Genomic DNA, 21,119 nt, shown 5'->3' on the forward strand with positions numbered 1-21,119 from the left:
TGGAAAAAATGAAAAAAAAATTTAAAACACACCTATGGATAGCACCAGAGTTTACAGCAAAACTATTTGACTTCTAGCCTCTCAGCTGCATATTGTTGTACACTGCGTCCACAAGTTACAGACATCTTAGTTACGGACAGCTGAGTTGGCCCTTCATGCAGGTGCAATCCATCCGTTATGGTGCTTTTGCATAAATGCAAAAGTGCTGGGCTGACAATAGTCGTATGTTTCGACCTATATACATTCCGACTTTTGGACAAATTCTGGAATATATTTATTTTGGGGACTAAGTGTATACTAAGCTTGCAAACCATGCAAAAGCTCACAGAGGCTAGATGAAGTATTCAAGTCCCAATGGGGTCAATATGATTACCCATAAGTAAACCTGTCCAGGAAAAAGGCTACTCAAAGCTGAGATATCCATCAAGCATTCCTTTCCAAAGAATATTTGCAACACAGGCTAGGTAAAGCTATCACTGATGCTATCACAGTGACAGCTATTTTCAAAGGCATTGCATATCATCACCTCCAAATGTAAGCTCAAGCGTTCAGTCAATTGCATCTGTATGAATGCCTGGGATTAAGATGAGGTTGGCTGAAGAAGATTTTCACAATGTCATATAATACATGTGTGAAAAAATAAAGTCATTGGTGTTGGGCTCAACCTAACCTGTTCAGCAAAGACTGAAAATAGATGCTTGATGAACTATCAATATTAGGCATTTCAGCATAAAGACATATTCAAAAATAGGGATGCTTCTCTCCCTATCCCTGATGGTGAATAGCAAGACACCCCCTTCCCGGCAGTACAAAGAACTAAATACAGCAGAGCAAAAGAATTACATGAAGGTTAAATCACCATGTGGATGTAGCATTATTCACATTTCTAAAAACAACGGACACAGAAATCCATCTAGTCCAGCATCCTCAGACTTGGCATCAATGTGCACTAGTTCCTGGGGCAATGTCCTGTTAGGGCCCTTCTGCACATGGAGTTCACAACTTCTCTTTCCTCCTCCTACTCTGCTTGTTTCCTTTTTTCTCCCCTTTGTCCCATTCCTCCAGCTCATTCTCTCCTTTCCACCTCACTGAGGCTTCTCTTCTTGCTCCTCCCCACTTACTGCTTCTTCTTCTTTGTAATCCCCTTCAACTCTTTGTCAGCAAGTAGGCAAGAATGTCTTCCAGACTCTCCTAGGTCAGCACCTTCCTCTGCGATCACACAGGGGGGCCAACATAAACTAAACACTTTAGCCTCTTCATCAAGGGAAGTTTCCCCAAGGTTTTGGATTATGTTGATTGTACTTACAACATGTTTTCTGTTCATAGTTGACTTTACAAATTTCACTGCACAAATTTTATAATGAATACTCAAGTAAAGCTAAACTTTAGTAATAGGCAACTAGATCAAGTGCCAAAATCAGTCCTCAACAATTTCCACCTGGAAACGTCTGAGCACATGTAGAGTTAAAGACCTCAAACAATACTTTGCCAAGATGAGGACTTTCTGACTCCTCTCCTGCTATGTAAACAGCAAGCAAAGTTTTGGTAGAGCTCTTCTCTCGCCTATCATAGCCAAGGGTCATAGTTCCATTTGGAGCACACCACTCGCACACCAGGTCCAACCCCTGGCACCTGTAATTAAACAAAGTTTAGGTATCAGGGCTGAGGAAAAACTCCACTGATACTTTGAACAGAGATATGAAGCTACTTTAAACATAGTCAAGTTATGGGTTCACCTAGTTTGGCACTGTTTATTGCCTACATCAACTGGCAGTGGTTCAACACAGGTCTTTCCCAACCCTACATGGGAAAGTCAAAGATTGAATATGGAACTTTCTGGAGGCAAAGCAGATGCTCTACTACTGAACTGCAGGTCATTGATACTGCCTGTCAGAGTAGAAAGTATAGGGGTAATAAGACAATAGTCTGAGTATAAGATATGTTGATACACTCACTTCTGTGCTCAAGTCGAAATAGCAGTGAAAATCTGCAGTGCTTATTATTTGTTTTTTTTTAAAAAATTTTTTTAATAAAGTACAGGTCCAGCCTATTTATACATGGATTTGACTCAACAAGAATGGCCCCTGCAAATGAGAAGGAATGTGCTGATCCCTGGAGAAGGGGAAAATGCACTTTAAAATCAGTTTAAAAAACTGAACAGTCCTTTAACAATAGCCTCCTTAATGGGGGGGGGGGGCAGCTGGCTGACAATCCATCAATCCTTCTCTCTCCAGCAGGCCCCTCCCTTCCCCCTGAGCAGAAAGGTGATCACTTTGCATTGGTGAAGGGAGGGGCTAGCTTAGAGGATGACTGATTGATGGATTGTCTTCTTAATGACTCTTATCTTACATCACAAAGGTCATCAAGGCTGTTTTTAAATCACTGGAGCAAAGAAACTTTGTTTTTTAAATTGATTTGGTATAGTGCATTTTTTGCCATCCCCTTGAGTGCTTGGAATGGAACCCACTCAAATAATTAGTCTCAACCTGTTTATAGGCCTGGGGTAGCCAACAAAGATGGCCCCAGCTGAAGCCTGTTGCCACTCACACTGGGGTGGGGGGAAGGTGAAAAAGCTCTTGGTCCATGCTTCTGGTCATTAAGAAAACATTCAGTGGGCAGAGCCAACATTCTAACTCTTCACCAATAAGACTCATGCTAAAAATTATTTGCTGATAAAGGCCTTACATGCGTCAACACAACATCCAGAATCCATCTGAGGTGTTCTATTTCCGAAGTTCTCTTCTGTTCCTTCAATAACTTGTTTAGAAAGCATATGACATCAGCCAGGAGTTTTTCATCTTCTGGAGAAGCTGGAAGTACCTGAAGAAACCTTTAGTATAAAAAAAACATAAAATACTTTCAGTGTTGTAACTTCAGCCTGTAGCTTGTCTGACATTTCTCATTTTACTTTGCCAGTGTTAAAAAAAAATCGACTGATCAATAGTAGTGATTTATTTAGAGAGATGAAGAAAGCTCATAGAAAACAGCTTTCTATAGCTAACATACAGAGCGGTTAGCATTTTTGCTTGCAAGTTTCACCAAGTGTCCAATTGCAAAAGTATAACACAAAATAATAGGCTAAAGCCATGAAATGTCAGGAGATTACTGTAACATTTTAGCAGATACATGGGTGCTTATGAAGCCACACAGTGGGTGCAGATCCCTATCCACTTCCTTAGCTCCTTTTGTTTTCTTTCCCCTGCATACTTCTGCCAGGTCTCTTTGTGAATCATCTTATATGCTCAGACACTGTTAGGGAGCCGTTTTCACGGTAAACCATCTAACAAATGCAGGGAGTGCTCACAACAAGCAAGCTAGTGAGGGGGAAGGGGAGCATCTGCACAATCTGAAAAGGGGCAGAAGCTGACAGCAAGGTACCCATACTCCTCACTCCAAGGCACAAGAGATTATCCAAACTCTCTTATCCAAGAAAATCAGGCCAGAGCAGCAGCAGCATCTAGTAAAACTGAATAGGGCTAGGAAGCAAACTGTTCAATTAGATGTCTTTATGTGGTATGCAGTAGGAAACATTTAGGGGTCAGGAGAATCACAGCTGTGAACGCTTTGCAGTGTCTTGGGCCAGTCTCAGACTTTGAACCCAAAATGTCTCTCTGTGCCTACTGAACTCAGATGGACCTGCCACTTTACAGATATTTATTCCACTGGCGAACGTTTAAGATAACTCCAAGGAGACCAGATATCTTTGAACATTTCAGAGCCAAATCTACTGTGACAGGCTGCTTTGTAGCCAGTTATGTACCTTGCACTTACACACTGACCTGCTTAATGCTGTTTGCCAAGCTGAGCACTTCAAAGTGGCCCCACAAGGGCCACCACCTCGCATTAATGCCAGCCTGTCATTCAGAACATAAAAATTCATTCTGGTGACTGCAGTCCTAACTTCCCTGTGGGACACAGCTTGAATGATTGAATTAAGACAATCTTGCAGTCCACCAGTTGCATGCGTTATCTTCAGTATAACAACATCCTCCGAGGATAGCTTTAATGTGTCTAGGAAACTGAAATAAAAAAGAAATCAAATTATATTTGAAGACAAATTTATTTTTAAGAGACCAACTAATGAAGCAATTAATGTGTTTGTTTTATACCCTCATCAAAAGAAACTGGAATGTTTTCTTTTTTTTAATAAATACACTGTGAGCGCCACATGCCTTCGAAGACTGGCCCTCAAACATTACAATAGTTATGACTTCTCAATGTTTTGCACTTGCTAGGTATGAACTAAACTTCACAGCAGTATTAAGCATGTTCTTCAGAGATCACAGAATATACAATCATTAACAAAAACTAATGATAGGCAAGCACCCCCCAGCTATCCAGGAGAGGGAACCAACCAGATTAATGTAACCTGATATTAGGCCTAAATGAAGTAATCTAAGCTTGAACTGGATAGGGAATCATGTCTGAGCGAGTTCACCCATCACTTGGGTTCCCTACCACCAAACTTTTTCTAGTGAACTGGGTGGGGGGACATTTCAAAATTAAGGCTAGGATTGTCCAAGCACAAGTAGGAATGTCTACCAATACCATAAAGCAATAAAAACTCAAGTTTTTCCAGTGTCACAGCTTCCATAGGCATTCCTGTAAGACATCTAGACTTTACATTCAAAGCCTCTGAAGCCAAGGTATAAACCTGCCATCAGTACCATCTCAACAGATTAAGTTTGCAAAAGAAGGAACTGGCAGGACCAGTGGGAGGACTCAAAGATACTGACCAAATTGCTTCCAAATCAGGTCTGAGCTTTGAGATTCAAATAGGATAAGCCTTTCTGAAGTCCCACTCATTCCCTTCCAAGATCAGGCACAATAATCCAATCTTCCAATAATTTGGCACAAAATCAATAATTTTATCTTATAAAAAAAGTTAGAGAGACTTATTATCATATTCAAAGTAAGAGGGATGCTTACTTTATAAAGGGGAAAAAAAAAACTCAAGCAGCTGCTGGGAAGCCACAGTCTGAACTCTCATTGTGTTAGATACAGAACTTCTGATCAATTATTCTTCTTGATGGCTACCAACCTCACAGGGAAGGCTGCAGTTACCCCCTTCCATCAAACCAAGACACTATCTCCCAGGTGATAAAGCAGGTTTTCTCCTTCCATCTGGAAGGTACAGAAGTCTAGATTATCAATTGTTGCACTTAAGGAAGCTGAATATTTCTCATCACTCAAAGTGGCTGACCATGACCATGACTGAGGAGAGCTCTGAAGAATTAACAGACTAAGGGCGCAATCCTAACCCCTTATGTCAATGCTTTCCAGCACTGACATAAGGGCAATGCAGCTCTGAGGTAAGGGAATAAACATTCCCTTACTTTGAGGAGGCCTCCGTGAGTGACACCCAACTGCAGGATGCAGCATATGGCCCATTGACACCGCTATGCCAGTGCTGGAAAGCACTGACATAGTAAAACAGAGCAGCAACTGTTACCCAGCACATTCCCGATCTCGTCTGATCTTGGAAGCTAAGCAGGGTCAGGCCTGGTTAGTACTTGGATGGGAGACCACTTGGGAATACCGGGTGCTGTAGGCTTATACCATAGTCTTTCGAGACTGAAGGTTGCCAACCAACCAAGGGGTTAGGATTGCGCCCTAAAAAGTATTAATATGTCCTAAAATAAATGAACCAAAACACCCAGCACTAACCCAGTTTATTCCTTTAAAACGAAGTAAAAATGAAAGAAAAAATTTGCAACTGGTCTAGGGTTATGAACTACAGCCAGACAAGCCAACAACTCCTGATATAGTCCACTATATTCATTGTAAGCAACATAATATTTCACCCAAAAGAGATATCCCAATTCAGCAATTTTCAACTTTTTTCATCTCATAGCACACTGACAAGGCACTAAAATTGTCAAGGCATACCATGCTGCTAGTTGGGAGTTTACATCCCTCAGTGGCCCTATTAATAAATGATATTTATTTAATAAATAAATTCACCAAACTCCCATGGCATACCTGTGGACCACTCATGGCACACCAGTGTGCCATGGCACACTGGTTGAAAATCGCTGCAATAGCTTAAGAACTAATTATACAAGAGGACTCTAATCTTAGGAGGGAGTTTTAACGACACAATGGTATAATAACTTACTCTTGGGTTCTTGTCTCATAATTTGTGATTTGTAGTAAGTTATCAATCCCATGGAACCAAGACAAGTTCCAAGCCATTCTAAGTAAGTCCGACACAGATTTTGAAGTCCAGAGTTCACAAGAAAACGGTAACACTATTGAGTTAGGGCTGACTGCATGATGCGCTGAGACTCTGACAGGGAGATGATACCTTTTGAGGGGGGAAAAGGGCAGTATTAAGACTTATAATACTACTTTATATTTTGAAAACAGATAGCTTCCAAGGTAACACCCTCATTCATGGAAATGCACTCAGTGAATGGAAACATTACTGTGTATGCCACTCAATGTTAGTCTATGTATCTTAATACCTTCAACAAGAACTTTAATTACTTTTTTTTATACTATAACCTCACAGTATTTGTTACGAGCTACTACTAAAAGGTACTGATAAAATCTTATTACCTTTATCAGTACTGATAAAATCCATTTAACCTTTGCAGTACACCTTATCATCGGAGACTCTTAAATCAATCATTGAGATTTGGCTTAGAAATAGCTTAAAATAGAATAAAAAAAATCACTTTCTTCCATTCTTGAAGATAAATTAGTAGAATAAATGCAGCAAATTCTTCACTCACCCATTAGGGGAAGAGCATATGCTCTGTATGCAGAAGGCTCAGTTTCAATCCCAGCATCTTCAAGTAGGACTGGGACAGCACAGATGAAGATTTGTTCTAAGAGCACGCGGTAAGGCAAAGATTGCACAGATCCCAGCATCAGGGTTACCCAACCAGTAGAGGAAAGCGGCTAAAAGATCACATGAGTGTACAGAGCTTAAGGGAGCATTTGAGAGACTGCAGACTATGTTTACTGCTTACATGACACAGATGTTCATGTGGGTGCCTTAAATTGTAATTTTCGTGCTTTTTGGTGCATGGATAAATTTGTAAGCACCTTCACTCTTTAACTGAAGGTTTTTTGAGCCTTAAATTTATAATATGCAGATAAAAAACACCAATTACATACTTATCAGAAATATATTCCAATGTTGCACCCTACCACAGCAAATATGTCCCTTTCTCTCTCTCCCTTTCTATATATATTCTAGATAAAAAGTAATGAGACTCACCTTCTGACAACAGCAACAGGCAAGCTAAAGAGATAACTTCCAGAAGAATCACAGGAAACACCATCACCCCTACGAAAAGATAGTGATATCAAAAGAGCACTAATTAACCCACATCATCACTCCACCTTCTTGTGCATATTCATTGCAATGTGAAACGTTTTGCAGGAAAATTGCTCTTATCTGCATGAAAGCTTGTGAAATATATTGAGTGTTGGGCGGGTTAGGACAGACAAAAGAAAATATTTCTTTACTCAGCGTGTGGTCGGTCTGTGGAACTCCTTGCCACAGGATGTGGTGATGGCGTCTAGCCTAGACGCCTTTAAAAGGGGATTGGACAAGTTTCTGGAGGAAAAATCCATTATGGGGTACAAGCCATGATGTGTATGCACAACCTCCTGATTTTAGAATGGGTTATGTCAGAATGCCAGATGCAAGGGAGGGCACCAGGATGAGGTCTCTTGTTATCTGGTGTGCTCCCTGGGGCATTTGGTGGGCCGCTGTGAGATACAGGAAGCTGGACTAGATGGGCCTATGGCCTGATCCAGTGGGGCTGTTCTTATATTCTTATGTTCTTATATTCACCCAAAATACTATAGGTTTGAACCAAAGATGCACAAGAAGAGTTCCACTTGATTGCAACTCCTGCCCCCTCCACTCAAGGATCCAAGTGTCAGATACAGATACAGACTGTCAGAATGTTAAATACAGTGCAGGAGGATACACAAGGAAGGTAAAATCAACAGAAATGGGGGGGAGGTGCTTGGCCTAGAACAGCAGTGCCCAAACCCCTGCCCGGGGGCCACTTGAGGCTCTCAGGGGCTACCAATCCGGCCCTTGGGGAATACCCCAGTCTCCAATGAGCTTCTGGCCCTCTGAAGACTTGGTGGAGCCCGTGCTGGCCCAACACAACTGCTCTCAGTGCGAGGACAACTGTTCAACCTCTCACCTGAGCTGTGGAATGAGGGCTCCCTCCACTACTTGCTGTTTCATGTCTGTGATGCAGCAGTGACAGCAAAGGAAAGGCCGGCCTTGCTTTGTGCAAGGCCTTTATAGACCTTGAGCTACTGCAAGATCTTCATTCATATAACTTCCAACTCTAATATATTCATTTATGTAAATTTATTCAAATTTAAAAAGTAAATTATTTTTCCCCAGCCCCCAACATAGTGTCAGAGAGATGATGTGGCCCTCCTACCAAAATGTTTGGACACACCTGGCCTAGAAGAAGTGCCTTTCTGCAGAAGTTACTCATATTGATAGTCAAACCTTTATCAATAATAAGGAATAATACAAAAATATTTAGTAGATCTGTAGGATCTAAGCAGACACAAAGCCCCTAAGTGAGCAAGCAAAAACAAAAAAGCAACAGAAAAGGGATGATGAAGGATACAAAACAACTTTCTTTCATTGAAAAGGATCTCATGCAATACACTTGGGAGTGGAAAGCTAATTTTAAAAATACTTCAATGTGATTTAAAGGTTTTTCCACAATCACCATCAGTAAAGATTCATGGCATTACATCTCGGACAGGGTTAAATAATTTACTTGTGGAATCAACTGGAATACCTACCAAATTACTATAATGAAGTTCTGTTAATGCATCAGTAGCTAATATGGGATCAAGACACACAGGATTAGATTTCATTATGTTGGCCTTCTGAAGCAGCAACACTGCAACATGCAGAAGTCCACTTTAGATGAAGGTTTTGGTCAATGTGGGCAAAAAGACTTAGCAGGCCTTGGATTAAGTGCTCGAAATGTAATCCCAACTGGTTCACTAATATGGATTGTAGCTCAGACTTGGTGAAGTCACCATCTTATTTACAGATTCATGTCTATTTAAAACACGAGATCAATATTGCCATGCTGAAAATCAAGATGATTGCTAATGCTTCATAGTGTAATAAACATGAAAAAAGTTTTTAAAAAATCAAAACATAAGCTTAAGTTTCATTTATAACTTATCTAAGCAACAAGAAGATAGATAAAGAAAAACTACCACATCTCTTTTCTTGCTGCTTCACTGAACAACAGGAGACAAAGCAATGCTGCTACTTCACTCACAACAGCACCATGATCTTGGAACACCAAAGAAACTAAGAGACAAAGCAAAACAAAAGGAAGATACATTTGCCAAAAAAGTACAGATTGTGTTTAATAAAAAGCTATAATGCTACCAACTCAAACCAGTAATTCTAGAAAAACAATTGCAAGATGGCAAGGTCTGATCAGCTCTAAAAATATGATGGGCCATTTTAGACATCCTAACCCGGGGTGTCAAACTTGTTTCATACAGCCAGCCAAATAGTATTCATGATGCCTGCTGAGGGCCGGAGATGATGTCATTAGACAGGAAGTGATGTCATTAAACAGGTCATAACCACAATAAGCACTTTTTCTCACTTAGGAACTCATTAGTTGCAAATGACAGAACAGAAAACATGCGAACCTTGATCATATTTCAAGTTATGGAAGACTCTACTTATCAACTGGGCCACACTTTCAGCAGAGCCACCTCAGCACTTCCCAGCAGCTGAGAGCCCAAGGGCCAGATAAAAAGCTTGGCAGTGTAACGGAGAAGACAGTGTAACGGAGAAGTTGCTAGCAGTTCTCAGCTGCAAGAATGTGAGTAAATAAACAAAAGGATTGTTGTCTCTCCTTTGCTGGCCAGAAAAGACAGATAACAAATGTTGTAAACAAAGGGGGAGTTGGGTGCTCAGGGTTCTTGGTTTTCGAACCCTAAAGCCCTCAAGGCCCTTTGCTCAGTAGTACTGCCACCACCCTGTACGTGCCAGTGCCTCAGTCCAGGGACACTGAGACCCTCTAGGCCAGGGGTGCTCACACTTTTTTGGCTCGAGAGCTACTTTGAAACCCAGCAAGGCCTGGAGATCTACCAGAGTTTTTTTACAATGTTCGCGCCATCATAACATATAACATTGATGTGTACAATGTTATGTTGGTGTACCTTGCATAACCGCATGAGCCAATATTGCACAACACAACATAATTAACTATAAACTTTTTTTGTAATTACTTGAGTTTACTTTGATGACTTGCACTGAAGTGAATCAGCCAAGGATGCATAGTCCAGACAGTAGCTGCTGACAGCCAGCCTCAAGCACACTTCCAAATGTTCATCAGTCATGGTGGAACGGTACTTGGACTTAATGATCTTCATGCAGGAAAAGGCTGACTCACATAAATAAATGGAGCCCTTCCTGCCGCAGGTGCTCTTATATCCCTGAGGGCCCTATTGCCTTCAAGTGGCTGCAGCTGTGCAGCACACTCTGCTGGATGCCCAGGCCTTACCCTTAAAGGGGTCACTGCTGACACCACATCTACCTCCTCACCAGATCTTCCTTGATTCCAGTACAAGTGGGGGGGGGGAGCAGATCTCTATACAGACCAGTGCAAAAACAAGGGAAAGGTGTGGGGGAGGGAAGATCTCTATATAGACATCACAGCAAGACCAGTGCAAAACCCCTTGCACACAGAACCAACAGATGGAAGTGGGGGGGGGGGCAGATCTCCATACATACCAGTGCAAAAACAGGGGAAAGGTAAGTCATCCCCAGGAGAGTCAACGGGGCTCACTCCCAGGGATGCCTGGACAGGAGCTCACTCCCAGGGATGTGTGGACGGGAGAGAAGCCTGCGATCGACTCATTTTGCCTGGCGATCCACTGGTAGATCGTGATCAACTTATTGAGCACCCCTGCTCTAGGCTTAATTCTATCCCTTGCAGGCACTGAGCTCTTTCTCCAATTAAAGCTTCAGTCCTCAAGTTACTAGACCTCAATGAGCACTTGGTAGCTTGCTTAACGGCTAGGCAGTATTCTGAACCTTTGTCCCCAACAGACAATGAAACAACTTAGTAAAATTTATTTTATTAAGTACATAAGGTTACACACTCTACAATAAGGCAGCAAATGCTAGAGGCATAAACATCTAGGAAACGTATCAGCAATAAAATAATAAAGCTAGCTGGCTATCTCTCACCTGGGTCAGTTACTCTTGTAGATCTTTTAGCTCCAGGGCTACCTATGAGACCAGGTGCCCATAATGGACAATGGAGCTCACACGCATGCAGGATGTTGCACACAAAAAACTCTGTTCAAGAAGCACCCTCACACACACATACCCCCGGCACTCATTATTATACTTCTTATGCTAATAGTACTGAGGTGACTACACACTTATTAGACTGTCCAATCAGAACCCTTGAGGAACAGAACCTTCTCAAAGTTGGCCTGGTTGCTAACCCCTCATAGTTCTTTACCCCTCCCAACTGGAGATCCACAGCTGCACTCAATCACTCTTGATAAGGCGCCTCTCTGTCTGCTAAGGTGCCAAACATTCCAATGGGTTGTAATTTTTTGTTATCTGTCCTTTCTGGCCAGCAAAGGAGAGACAACAATCCTTTTGTTTATTTACTCACATTCTTGCAGCTGGGAACTGCTAGCAACTTCTCCATTACACTGTCTTGGTTTGGTTCAGGCTTCACATGCTACCCTAGGCTTAACATGTACTTATTCATGACAATGTCATCCTGTTCTAAAGTTTTTCAGTCTCAGGTGCAGATTCTCAGAGGGGGGCAGAAGATGGCAGAATAAGGGAAATGGGTTTGAAAGCTCCTTCCACTGACTGAACTCTGTCAAGAGGACCAAAAGTTGGGATCTAAAGCCTCATGTTTAACACCTAGGTCAGGTTATGCAATCAGATTCAGCATGGCACCAGGATGCAAATAGCCCTGAGGCAAAGTACTGCACTGGGCACCCCACAGCACAACATGCCAAACCTCTGACAGTGAATTGGGAGCGACCGCTGGCACAGGTATTGAGGGTTCAGGGGTCAGTCAAGTCAGGTGGGCCCCCTGATGGGCATGGGCCCTTGGTCAACACCCAACCTGGCCAGCCTCCGAAGTGCTTAATATGAAATTTGCATAATACAGAATTGTCCAAAACAATGTTTGCAACAGTAGGTAAGGAATTCAAAGCTGTCTGAGGCAACATCAGCTTCCTCATAGTTGCAGCTCACTGTATACCTATATCTGCTCAAGAAACATTCTTTCTAGTCCAGCTTGGAAGAAGGGCAATATTAAAAATGTGAAAAATAAATGAATAAAGCTATTGAGTAAAATCAGTAAATAAAACTACACAGATACACCATTCAAAACACACACACACACACACACACACACACACACACACACACACACTCTTCTATTATATTACCTCTAAATAATTCAAGCAAGACAGAAGGCTGGCAAGCCAAGGACAGCTGCTTAACTGGATCTGCATATACAAGTTTCCGTAAGATAGCAAGACAGGGCAACACCATACAGTCCATGATCTGTCAAGAGAAAAAGGTTTAATGACAGGTGTGCTTCATGCAGTTGTGCACCATTAGTTCCTTGGCAACAAAAAAGGAACTTTAAGAGGCTTGCACAGTTCTCCTACCCTCTAATCCACCTGTGCACAAGCCCAGGGCAAGAAGAAGCACTGCCAATTTATAAAGCTCATTTGGAATACTCTTTACACAATTTCTGGTAGAGTTTAAAGACTTGTTTCACTAGGCCTTCAAGGAGGGAGGAACCTCCTAAGAACCCCCTTTTTAATTCCTAATGCTGCTTTTATGTTATAGCTGCTTAAAATATAGTATATATTTTAAACTGCTCTTGTATCTTTTTTTAATTTTAAATTGTTTTTAATTGTTTTATTCTAATGTTTTCATTCACATGTTTTTATTTTCTGTACATTTTACTTTGATGTTGTACACTGCTTCGAGTACCAGAAAAGTGGTGTATATAAATAGTTACAAAAGCATAAAAGTAATAGAAAGACTGTATAGGTATATTTTAAAATACAGGGGGGGCCCTGGCAATAATGTCATTGGAGCTATGCTCTAGTTGTGTCCAGAAGTTTTTCTGAGGCCCACAGAGGCTGTGCACATCTACCTGTGGCCTCTGCAGGCTTCAGAATGGCTATTCAGGCCAAAAGAACACAACTTCCTGTTTCCTCTGGAAAGTGGAAGTGACATATTTATGCTTTGTAATATTTATATGCCATTTATGGCCTTTTATGTTTTAATGGTCTTTATGCCTTTCCCAGGCCTTAGAATGCCTTATAAGGGTAAAAAACATCACTTCCGGTTTCCCCAAGAAACATTGCTTAGAGCAGTAAACCACGTGGGAGGGGTTCTGGAATTGATACCAGGGCATGCCTGTACATTCCTTTAGAGCAGTTTTTCTCAACCAGTGGTACTTGAGATGGTGTCCAGTTGTAAGCTGAGAATCGATCCCCAGACCCCCATCACCTGGCAGTGAGACCCGCAAAGAAATGCAACAAACAATAGTAGGAAGCTTTGCTTAGTAGGCAGAGCTCCTGCAAGTGCTTTTGCATGCTCGAAAAAGCCTTTTCATCTGCCCATGGCCTCTTACCAGTTTGTTTCCTACTTGAAAGAAGTTATTTGCAAGTCTTTTATTTTTATGCTGAGAACAGACATTGAATTTTTTCTTTTAGGTGATATTTTGTATGTCAGCACGATCCTATGCATGTCTACTCAGAAGTAAGTCCCATTGTATTGTGGGGGGTTTACTCCCAGGAAACTGTGTATAGCAGTGGTTCTCGCACATTTAGCACACGGTCCCACTTTTTAGAATGAGAATCTGTCAAGACCCACTGGAAGTGATGTCATGACTGGAAGTGACATCATCAAGCAGGAAAATTTTTAGCAATCCTAAGCTGCAATCCTACCCACATGAACCCAGGAGTAAATCCCATTTACTAACATTGTTAAAAGAATATACATAGCATAGCATTGTTAAAAGTACTGATGTGTGACATTTCCCCAGATGCAGTCACATGCCGTGGTAGCATCAAGTCTAATATATTAAAAATAGAATATTGAAATGAATAGGGACCCACCTGAAATTTGCTCACGACCCACCTAATGGGTCCCAACCCACAGTTTGAGAAACACTGGAGGATTGTAGCTTGAGTGAATGAATACCTCTGTGTGGTATATGCATAGAGTTGCAGCATGATCTACAGGGCAACTGAATAAGCCAATGTCCCAAACTAGCCTGCCTCCTCCTCAGGATGTTCATGGGGGAAATCAGTTGGGACATAAAGGCAAGCATATAGGTATGGACACAGCTATAAACAGCTGGAGCCTCACAGCTATTACTCTGAATAGAATCAAAGCTGCAAAGTATTGTGCTAGTAGCAGTCTTGCATCATAGTTAAAAACCAAGGTAACATTCGTTAAAACATTCTTTAAATTCATTAAATGAGAAAAAAAAACTGTTAAGGAAGGTTTAGAACAAAACTCAAGTTAACTTCTGCTAAGTTTGCTTCTGTCACCATGTTGTGGTAAGAGAACAATATGCCCTCTCCCCATTAAGCAAAAGGGGAAAAAATGAAGTGAATTCAGCAGAATGCAAAGGTCAGCTGAATATACAGATTATCAAGTGCTTCATTCTTTCTCAACAAATTGTACTGACTGAAAGAGTGCACGGACTGAAAGTGAGTGAGTGGAATTGCATCCCACTATCAAAGTACCTTGCCATCCTTGTGAACACATTCAGTAAAATATCTGAGGATTCTTTCTATAATGCCCTTCTTTTTGACAACGTCATGCATTTTAGAATCTGAAAGAGGAAATAGGAATTAGCAAGAGCCAGAAGCTCTGTGTCATGTAAGTACACTCATTTGCACACACTAACGGTCTAAAACTAACAGTTTTAGCAATACAGTCTGCACAATTTTGTCTACAGGACAGGGCAGTAATCCCTTCACCACAATCAAGTTAGGCTGGAACTAGATATGATGATAATCATGTTGCTGTCACTAAACCCTCTCATTTTTCCTTGTACTACCACCCAATACTCCAAAATGCAGGATGTCATTTCACCATGCTCAGTTTTCTCCACACCACTTCACTAATTTTTTGGGTGGTAGGAAGTCAAGAATGTAGTGAAGTCATATCACACATTCTGAATTACTAGACTTCTGGAGAAGTGGAGACTGAGGGCCCAATACTATCCAACTTTTCAGCATCGGTGAAGACGTAATGCAGCCCTGAGGTAAGGGGACAAATGTTCCTATACCTTGAGGAGGCCCCTTTGACTGCCTCCCCACCACAGGATGCAGTGTACACCCCATTGGCACAACAGTAGTGGAACTGGAAAATTGGATAAGATTGGACCCTTAGTTTCACATCTGTCTATATTTAAATGGTAGCAGCAAGAACTAATTTAGCTTCACATTAGTAGTGAAAGAACTATACCCAGTGCAATGCCCTAGATCAATGAACCAGCTTTCTAAATATTCCCACAGAAGAAATCTTTGAAAACCTTGTCAGAATTTATCATCCATGAAACATAAATTGTTTCTGAATAAGTTCTAGGCATCACCCATTTTAGCAAAATATGTGTGTGAATGTACTTTACCTTGCATAATTACAGCTAACTGTTCAGCTGCAGATTTCCTCAAAGCTACATCAATAGTGTCTGAGATGAAGATATCATACAACTTCTCAATTGTTTCAGGCTAAAAATGAAACATACACTGTTATTTATTTGTTGGTGGGGAGAGAGAAAGACATCTCACACAATAGGCTTTCCTTAAAAGCCATTATACAGGTAATCTATTCAGTCTTCGCCCAACAAATTAGCCAATGTACAAACTTAATTTTAAATGATAATAGCTTGGAAAATGACCCAATGACAGAAAGCACTACAGGGGTTGTGTGTACCCAAGAGTTCTTCCTGCCTTAAGACCAGCCCACTACCAACTATGCAAGAAATTATCTCAAAATTTAAAAAAAAAAAATTGATGGCAGCAGGCAATATCAATACAAACTGGTTTAGAATACAGTATATTATGATTAAATTACAGAATTTAAGTTAATTCTATTAACAGAGAAAAGCCTGTCAAAGACTGGTTCAGAGAAAGGTTGCCCAACATTATTTTGATACAGTACTAAACTAAAGAAATTGTCATTGCTACCATGAAGGATGGTTTTTTACCTATTTTACCTAGACCAGTTTGATTCTGAAGAGGCAGTTGCGAGGTTTTTTCACAATGGTTAACCGATTCCTTACACAATTAAAAATGCAGCGACTCAGAGCCCAATCCTATCCAACTTTCAAGTGCTGGTGGCAGTCGTGCCAATGGGGCCTGCACCACATCCTGTAGTTTGGGGGAGAGTCATGGAGACCTCTTCAAGCTGAGGGAACATTTGTTCCCTTCCCCCAGGGCTGCACCGCAGCTGCATCGGTGCTGGAAAGTTGGATAGGACTGGACATTCTGTGTTAACAATTAACTTATTCAAGACCACCTATGCAAGTTCTTGCACAAGAGAAGATTTGAATGTAGTAACCTAAGGCCCATCTCATTTGTTTTTCCACAGTTCCATGTTGGAACTTAAAATATTTTAAGGAAAATTTCCCCTCAGAACTATGCCTCAAATCATTTCTTACATTTATTGTTGAGAAAAATCTTGACACACCCCTCACATAGTGCAGTACATATCTTCATTTAACGTTCTCTGAACACTAGTAACCCTATTGTGCGTTCTTGCACCCACTTTGTTCAATCTCTTTATCAACGATCTGGCTCCCTTCCTAGCTAACTTTGATATGCATTCCCCCCAAATTAGGCTGTGGATATCCCTTTACTTTTGTACACTGATGACATGGCCCTAATATCTCGTACTAAAATAGGATTACAGAGACTGGTCAACACCTGCATAGAATATTTTACCAATAACGCCCTGCAGTTAAATTATGAAAAGTCCAAGACTGTGGTATTTGGGCACTCTTGGAAACCACAGTCTTAGTTTTTCAATGGTAAATTAATACAACAAGTCAAGGAATTCCAGTATCTTGGTCTCCGGTTTCACTACTGGCATTTCTGGTCTTCCCATCGTCTTACAGTAATTAATTCATCCAAACTAGTTGTGCAGGCTAGTTGAGGCTTCTCTTGGGGAAACTCATTTATTCCAGCTGCTCTCCAAGCTTTTAATGCCAAAGTTACACCTCAAATTTTGTATGGCATTTCTGTATGGATGTCAGCATTAAATGATTTGATTGAAAAGATCCATTCAAACTTTCTATACAAAACTCTAGGTGTACTGCATTGCATTCCCTACACGGCACTCTGCCTGGAGACAGGCCAATATAGGCTGGTGTTTCTAGCATGGTCCAGTTTTTTAAAATACTGGGCCAAAGTGTGCTTTAGGGCTGACCGAAACCCATTATTAAAAGGGCTATTGACTAACTCGCTGTTATCTCCCTGCTTAGCTCTTTTCTATAAGAAAATCAGACAAATGGGTCTCGAGGGAGATCTACAAGGAGCCGCCACACTTGAGGTTTCTATTAGGCTCCTGATAACAAGATTAACCTATATAGAAAGGCAAGAGATTTTGGGTGCAGCACAAGAAAATGTTCGCCCCTGAATTTTCATCTTAATAGAACATTTGGTCAACAACCAAAGTAGCTGACCTTTTTAGAGTGCCCCTCTGCAAGAAGGGCTTTCACATTAGCTCGTTGCAATGTGTTGCCTTCTAAAGATGGTAGGTTTAGAAATGCTCGAAGGAAAACTGAGTCTGTAACTGTGGCCTTAGAGAAGTAGACTCTCTTACACACATTGTTTTGCACTGTGCTAGTAATCAAGTGCTTGGAGACCAGCATCTTTCTCCATTGTCAAGTATTAAAAAAGGTCTCCCTGAGAATGCTTTTCTACAATTTTTGCTGGCGGGTGATTTTGAACTCGTGACTCTTTCAGTTGCAAAATTTTTATACTTGAGCAACTTGAAGTGGGCTAAGCTGTTGGTTCCAAGCAACTCGGAGTAACTTTGCAAGCAAATTGCTGTGTTTTAACTTTTACTTTTATTTCTCCTTTTAACATATATTTATATATTGGACTGTCTGGAGATATTACCTGTAAAACTCTATGCCTAATAAAAGTTTGTTGAGTTAGTACCCTATTAATAGCACATGGTATTACCTTAAAAACAGACTCCCTTGTATCATCCAACTTCAGTTCAATAGGTTTTTCCACAATTAGTAAGTTAGGAACACTGGGAATGACACTACCAAGCAATAGTGGGCGCTTCAGGTTGGCCCCATCTTCAATGGTAAGATGAAACATTAAGTGTTTGAGTGCTATGGAACGGACTCTGAGAAAATAAAACAGATTTAAATTAAGATTTTTCCTGGAAATGCCTCCTATTAATGAAGCTTCAATTTAAAAACTATTTGCACGAAATCTAGAAGTGAGCTACATCCAATTCAATCAAAATACGTGGAATTCATTTTAATATGTCTGCTTTCCAATCCTTGCCTACTATAGCTTCCCAAAATCTTGTGAGAGCATTCACATCAATCCTCTTAAAGGAGGTGAACTGCATTAAAATGAAGAGTTCTCCAAAGCTACTAATCACCACAATACCATGGTTGGTTGAAGGAATATAGGTTGTGTAAATAAATCTTGCCAGGGTCCAATATGCCATCTTGCATATTGAAATGTGCACTTGACCAATCTTTTAATTGCTTTCCTTCCTTTTGTAGCTCAAACTGAACTCTTAAAAAGTCCAGCCACACCCCTACTTGTTCATCTACTCTGCCAAACCACTGTCTTTTTTGGATACACCATAGGACTCTAGGTATACGCCACCTTCTTCTCTGTCCAGCACCTTTAACATGCTATTTTACTCTTAAAAAGATTTATCCTATGGGAGGGAGGATTTTGCCTGGGCTTTCCACCCTCCTCCATCTTCACTAAATAACCCAAATGAACAAAAATTCTTAAGAAAATGGATCATTACTATAGGGCAGCCAACTTTTATCTGCATTTTAACAAAAAAATGAACTACTTTATCTTCCAAATTATCTTCAGTACTTAGGCCAAAATATTTTTCAAGGTTATTAACCCCTGCCATATAGAGCTATATTGGGAGGTTTACTCACAATGGCTTTTTTGAGAACAGAAGACGAAGGGCAGCCCTAAGTCTAGTAGTCCTTGGGAGAATCCCTTCTTTGTCAGCTGTTGTTTCACTCAGTGCAAGGATGCAATTACCCAGGGATCCTTCTGTGTCTGCATAACCCTAAGTACATAATATTATCAAGTTTATATAGAACATTAAATAAAGCTCTTATATCACACACGTTGAAATAATTTTCTGGATAACAATAAAATTCTGCAAATTAAACTTCATCTCAATAATGGGCAACTCTAAAACCAAATCCAATCTATGGGCAAATTCCAGTACAGACATACATATCAGTTCAGTTCTGTTTTATTATGGTCACCGACCAGCATAAAAATAACAATACAATCATAGTATACAACTGAACATACACACGGCCCATCACAGCATCCTAACATAGGCTCTTGCCAACATAATATACTAAAAATTAACAGATCTAAGTGTAAATAAGACTAAGTTTGGTCTTGTTATTGAGGATTGAACTGAGTGCAGTAACTGAGGAAGGTACTTCTGAAAGTCTTCTAATTCATATTGAATTAAAAACTTATTCAGAATATAAATACTCCTCTATGAGCAACCTGGAAGGTCACAATCCACTCTCTTCCTCCTGATGCTAACTGCAGCAGCTAAAAATTTAGCCACCCTCTGCGTTACCTCTGGATTTGCATCTGATAGAAGAGAATGACTATAATCTTGACCTGGGCATTTGGTGAGCTCTTCTAACAGTGAGGAGATAAGGGATAACAGTATATCCTTATAAAAAACGCAATCCAGCAAAACATGACTGGTGGTTTCTGGTTGGTTTGCTCCACAAGGACACAGTCGCTCTAAAAAAAGGGACTTTCTGAAAGCATCCTTCCACTACAGCTGAGGGCAAACTATCACACCGCCCCAATGTAAATGCCTTTCTAAGCAGGGTCAGGCCTGGTTAGTACTTGGATGGGAGACTGCCTGGGAATACTGGGTGCTATAGGCTTATACCATAGTCTTTCGAGACTGAAGGTTGCCAACCATTCTGTGGCTTGGGATTTCCAACTGGAAAAGATAGGGAGCTAAGGCAGCTATGTATCTGAGCTCCTCCTTGATACAAAACTTTCTGACATTATTAAGGTCTTCCTGGCGCTCTATGTCAAAGATCCGCTGCTTGATCCTAACTCCCTCTTGAGCCAGTCCCATGTCAAACAAATATGGAATAGAAAATCCCAGAGAGGACAGTTTTCGTTCCAGCCCTATAATCTACCTGGATTTATACTCATCTTGGAGGATTAGGGGAGCAATCCCTAATGGGTATAGATGTAATCTTAACCAATAAGAGCAAATGGCTATCCAGACATGGGCCTCTATCCTAATCAGGCCTGATTCCAAACGTAAAAGAGTGTTTGAAACAGTATTGGATACAGTAAAGGCAGCCCCAATAATTAGAATGGACATGCTCCATTATCATGATGTTGGGAAAAGGTCCTGTCACCTAGGCCCAGCCCAGGTGGCCTGGAATTCCTCAGGAGCAGGGGTCTCCTCAAGGGTAGGGGCCTCCACAGGAGCAAGACCTAAGCACTGTCAGGACAGGTCCCAGGCAAGACACCTCCCTGGGAGTAGGACCTAGTGCCTCCTGGAAGTAGCCAGCAGACACGTGGGCAGAAGGGGTGGAGCTGGCCCAGCCCAAGTCTGGCTTCATAAGGAGGCTGGACAGCCTAGAGAGAGGTTGCTCCTCTCCAGTTGGGAGCAGGGTCGAAGGGAAGGCCAGAGGGGATAGCCACCCCTGCCTTATGCAGACAACCCAGGCCCCAAAGGGAACTTTGCTTACCTTGGCCCTGGAGAGAAGGGTCGGGGGCTGGGAAGTCCCCGATCCTAGGCCCGCCCGGGCCCCGGGGGTGGGAGCCGGAGAGGCAAGGTTGCA

At 41.3% G+C, this 21,119-nt stretch overlaps 1 protein-coding gene and 1 pseudogene across 1 annotated transcript in view; one reads left to right on the forward strand and one right to left on the reverse strand.

Annotated features, from left to right (window-relative positions):
• The window catches only part of RTTN (rotatin), a 108,542-nt gene that overhangs the window by 60,720 nt on the left and 26,703 nt on the right, over positions 1-21,119 (reverse strand). The window contains exons 15-24 of the mRNA XM_066623576.1: positions 19,203-19,339; positions 18,241-18,412; positions 15,681-15,780; positions 14,791-14,879; positions 12,463-12,580; positions 9,229-9,325; positions 7,229-7,297; positions 6,119-6,307; positions 3,780-4,019; positions 2,686-2,830 (exon numbers count right to left, since the gene is read on the reverse strand). Of these exons, the coding sequence (XP_066479673.1) occupies positions 2,686-2,830; positions 3,780-4,019; positions 6,119-6,307; positions 7,229-7,297; positions 9,229-9,325; positions 12,463-12,580; positions 14,791-14,879; positions 15,681-15,780; positions 18,241-18,412; positions 19,203-19,339 (1,356 nt within the window). The remainder of the gene's footprint in view (positions 1-2,685; positions 2,831-3,779; positions 4,020-6,118; positions 6,308-7,228; positions 7,298-9,228; positions 9,326-12,462; positions 12,581-14,790; positions 14,880-15,680; positions 15,781-18,240; positions 18,413-19,202; positions 19,340-21,119) is intronic.
• LOC136650303 (5S ribosomal RNA) lies at positions 5,438-5,554 on the forward strand (annotated as a pseudogene).

This window comes from Tiliqua scincoides, chromosome 4 (assembly GCF_035046505.1).
Source record: "Tiliqua scincoides isolate rTilSci1 chromosome 4, rTilSci1.hap2, whole genome shotgun sequence".
In the NCBI taxonomy this organism is placed as follows: Eukaryota; Metazoa; Chordata; class Lepidosauria; order Squamata; family Scincidae; genus Tiliqua; species Tiliqua scincoides.